This window comes from Leptonychotes weddellii, unplaced genomic scaffold (genome assembly GCF_054177405.1).
Source record: "Leptonychotes weddellii isolate Sample4059 unplaced genomic scaffold, ASM5417740v2 HiC_scaffold_23635, whole genome shotgun sequence".
Lineage (NCBI taxonomy): Eukaryota > Metazoa > Chordata > Mammalia > Carnivora > Phocidae > Leptonychotes > Leptonychotes weddellii.
In genome coordinates, this window is record NW_027826189.1 from 1 (window position 1) to 2,481 (window position 2,481).

At 50.4% G+C, this 2,481-nt stretch overlaps 1 protein-coding gene across 1 annotated transcript; it reads left to right on the plus strand.

Moving 5' to 3' along the window:
- The first annotated feature begins 1,266 nt into the window (after positions 1-1,266).
- Positions 1,267-1,960, plus strand: LOC145718855 (coiled-coil domain-containing protein 40-like). The gene is made up of 2 exons (XM_081810368.1): positions 1,267-1,547; positions 1,640-1,960. The coding sequence occupies exons 1-2, from the start codon at positions 1,365-1,367 to the stop codon at positions 1,958-1,960; spliced, it is 504 nt and encodes a 167-aa protein (XP_081666494.1). The 5' UTR covers positions 1,267-1,364.
- The last annotated feature ends 521 nt before the right edge of the window (positions 1,961-2,481 follow it).

The window sequence follows — 2,481 nt, forward strand, 5'->3', positions numbered from 1 at the left end:
CTGGGTGGCTCAGTTGGTTAAGCGACTGCCTTCGGCTCAGGTCATGATCCTGGAGTCCCTGGATCGAGTCCCGCATCGGGCTCCCTGCTCGGCAGGGAGTCTGCTTCTCCCTCTGACCCTCCCCCCTCTCATGTGCTCTCTCTCTCTATCTCATTCTCTCTCAAATAAATAAATAAAATCTTTAAAAAAAAAAAAAGAATTGCGTTGAGTCTAGAGATCTTTTGGGGGAGACTAACGCCTTAACAATATTGAGTCTTCTGCTGAATAAACATGGCATATCTCCCCGGTATCTTTTAAAAACTGTGTACAGATGTTTTTTGCTACACTGTTGAAATTAGGGGGAAAAAAGGCCAGAAAACTGGAAAGAAGCTAACTCTGTATCAGTGAGGAGGCTTAAATTATGGCACGGTCATCATTTGGAATACCATCTGGTCATTGAGAAGAACCGAGGAGATTTTTATGTGCACTGCTACTGAATATCTTTAAGATAGCACAAGAAAAAGTAAGGTGCAGAACATGATCTACTAAGCTGCTATTTGTAACTGTTTCATAGACACAGACAAACATAATGCTTATAAAAGCATGAAATAGATCTGGAAAGACATTTAAGAAATAACTGGTTGCTTGGGGAAGAGAATTGAAGGCCTGGGGATAGACATGAGAAAAATATGGAAGGTGTTATTCCGGTTCAAGGAGAAAGTACTTTCTGATTTTTTCAATAAGAACTTATTCAAAGGATAAGATACTGGAGGTGGAGAAAGGCTTTTTTAGAGCAGAGCAGTAGGACGTCTCAGAATGTGGGGGAAACAATGTCTCACACACAAAAGAAAACTCTACTATCCAGCACCTGTCTGTCTGACTTGACGTTAATTACAGGTATTCGCACAGCCAGTGTGCAGAGGGGAAAGGACAGAGTTTGGAGTGATGCCCACGGGCGCTCCTCCCAGCCACGCCACACACTATGGCCACTGGGCATGCCGCTCAAGGGCTCTGAGCTCCAGTGCTCACGCGTATGAAACTGGAATAGCACACTCCCTTTCCTGGATTGCTCCCCTGACCAGCAAGTGTGGGCGGATCTGGCCCCTGGGACGATGCCTGGCCCCTCTGGCCCTTCTCCCTTACTCTCTGTCTTAGAAGAGTCTTAGGCTTGGACTCAAAGTGGGCAGTGGTTCTGTGACTGTGTCAGGAAGCAGTCGTCGAGATTGGCTACTGGTAAGGATTGGGTTCCCATTCATCCCTCTCCACTGGGTGAGCCCCCCGTGAGCGCTCTGCCGACCCAGCTTTGCTCTCTCGATCCCGACAGCGAGTGCCAGCACCAGATCACGTCCATCAACGGGCAGATCGAGGCCTACAAGAAATCCATCATGAAGGAGGAAGAGAAGAATGAGAAGCTGGCGGGCATCCTGAACCGCGAGGAGACAGAAGCCAACCTGGTGCAGAAACTAACCACGCAGTGCCTGACCAAGCAGGAGGCTCTGCAGAACGAGTTCAACACCTACCGGCTGGTGCTGCAGGACACGGAGGACACGCTGGGCAAGGCCCAAGTGGTACGACCGTGTCCCTCAGCCCATCCAGGGCGCGTCCCCGCGGCCTCCCTCCTCCCCCCCCCCCAGCGCCGTCCCTGCCCCTTCCTTTCCAGGAGTACGCGGCCACCATGGGCGACCTGCAGTCGGTCCACCAGACCATCCGGCACGAGCTAGAGCTGAGGCGGAGGATGGACGCCTCCATATTGGAGAAGCTGCAGGGGCACATGACCTCCAACAAGATGACCAAGTACTTCCATCAGATCATCCTGAAGCTCCGGAAGCAAAAGACCAACCTGGTACGCCACCCTCCCGCTGCGGCCACGAGGGCCGGGCGCCTGGGCTGGGGGGCGGGGCGGCGGCCGCGCTCAGAGCCAACGGGGCGAGCCAGGGGCACTCAGCCGGTCTGTTCACTTCCCACTTGGTTCTTGTTGTAGAAGCGAGCCTTTTAATTGTAGAAAACCTGGAAATACAGAGGCATAAAGAGGAAAATGAGACATCTATAACCCCACCGTCCGGAGATAACCTCTTCCAACATTTTGGTGTATTTCCTTCTGGAACTTTTTCTAAACACACACGCTCAAACTCACACAGGCAACCAAAGAGGTGCACACACAGACACACAGAAACCACACACATATAAACATCCCGATGCACACACGAGCCGACACACACATGCACACATGCTCACGCGCACACACGTGCCGACCCATACAAATGTACTCACCCACTCGTGCAAGCACACCCGTGAACACACACAAGTGCACACGCCTTAAACAACATAGGACTCTTACTATGTATCAGTTTTCAGGTCTATTCTAATCCATTTTCTTTTTTTTTTTTTTTTTTTTTTTTATTCTTATGTTAATCCCCATACATTACATCATTAGTTCTAGATGAAGTGTTCCATGATTCATTGTTCGTGCACAACACCCAGTGCTCCATGCAGAACGTGCCC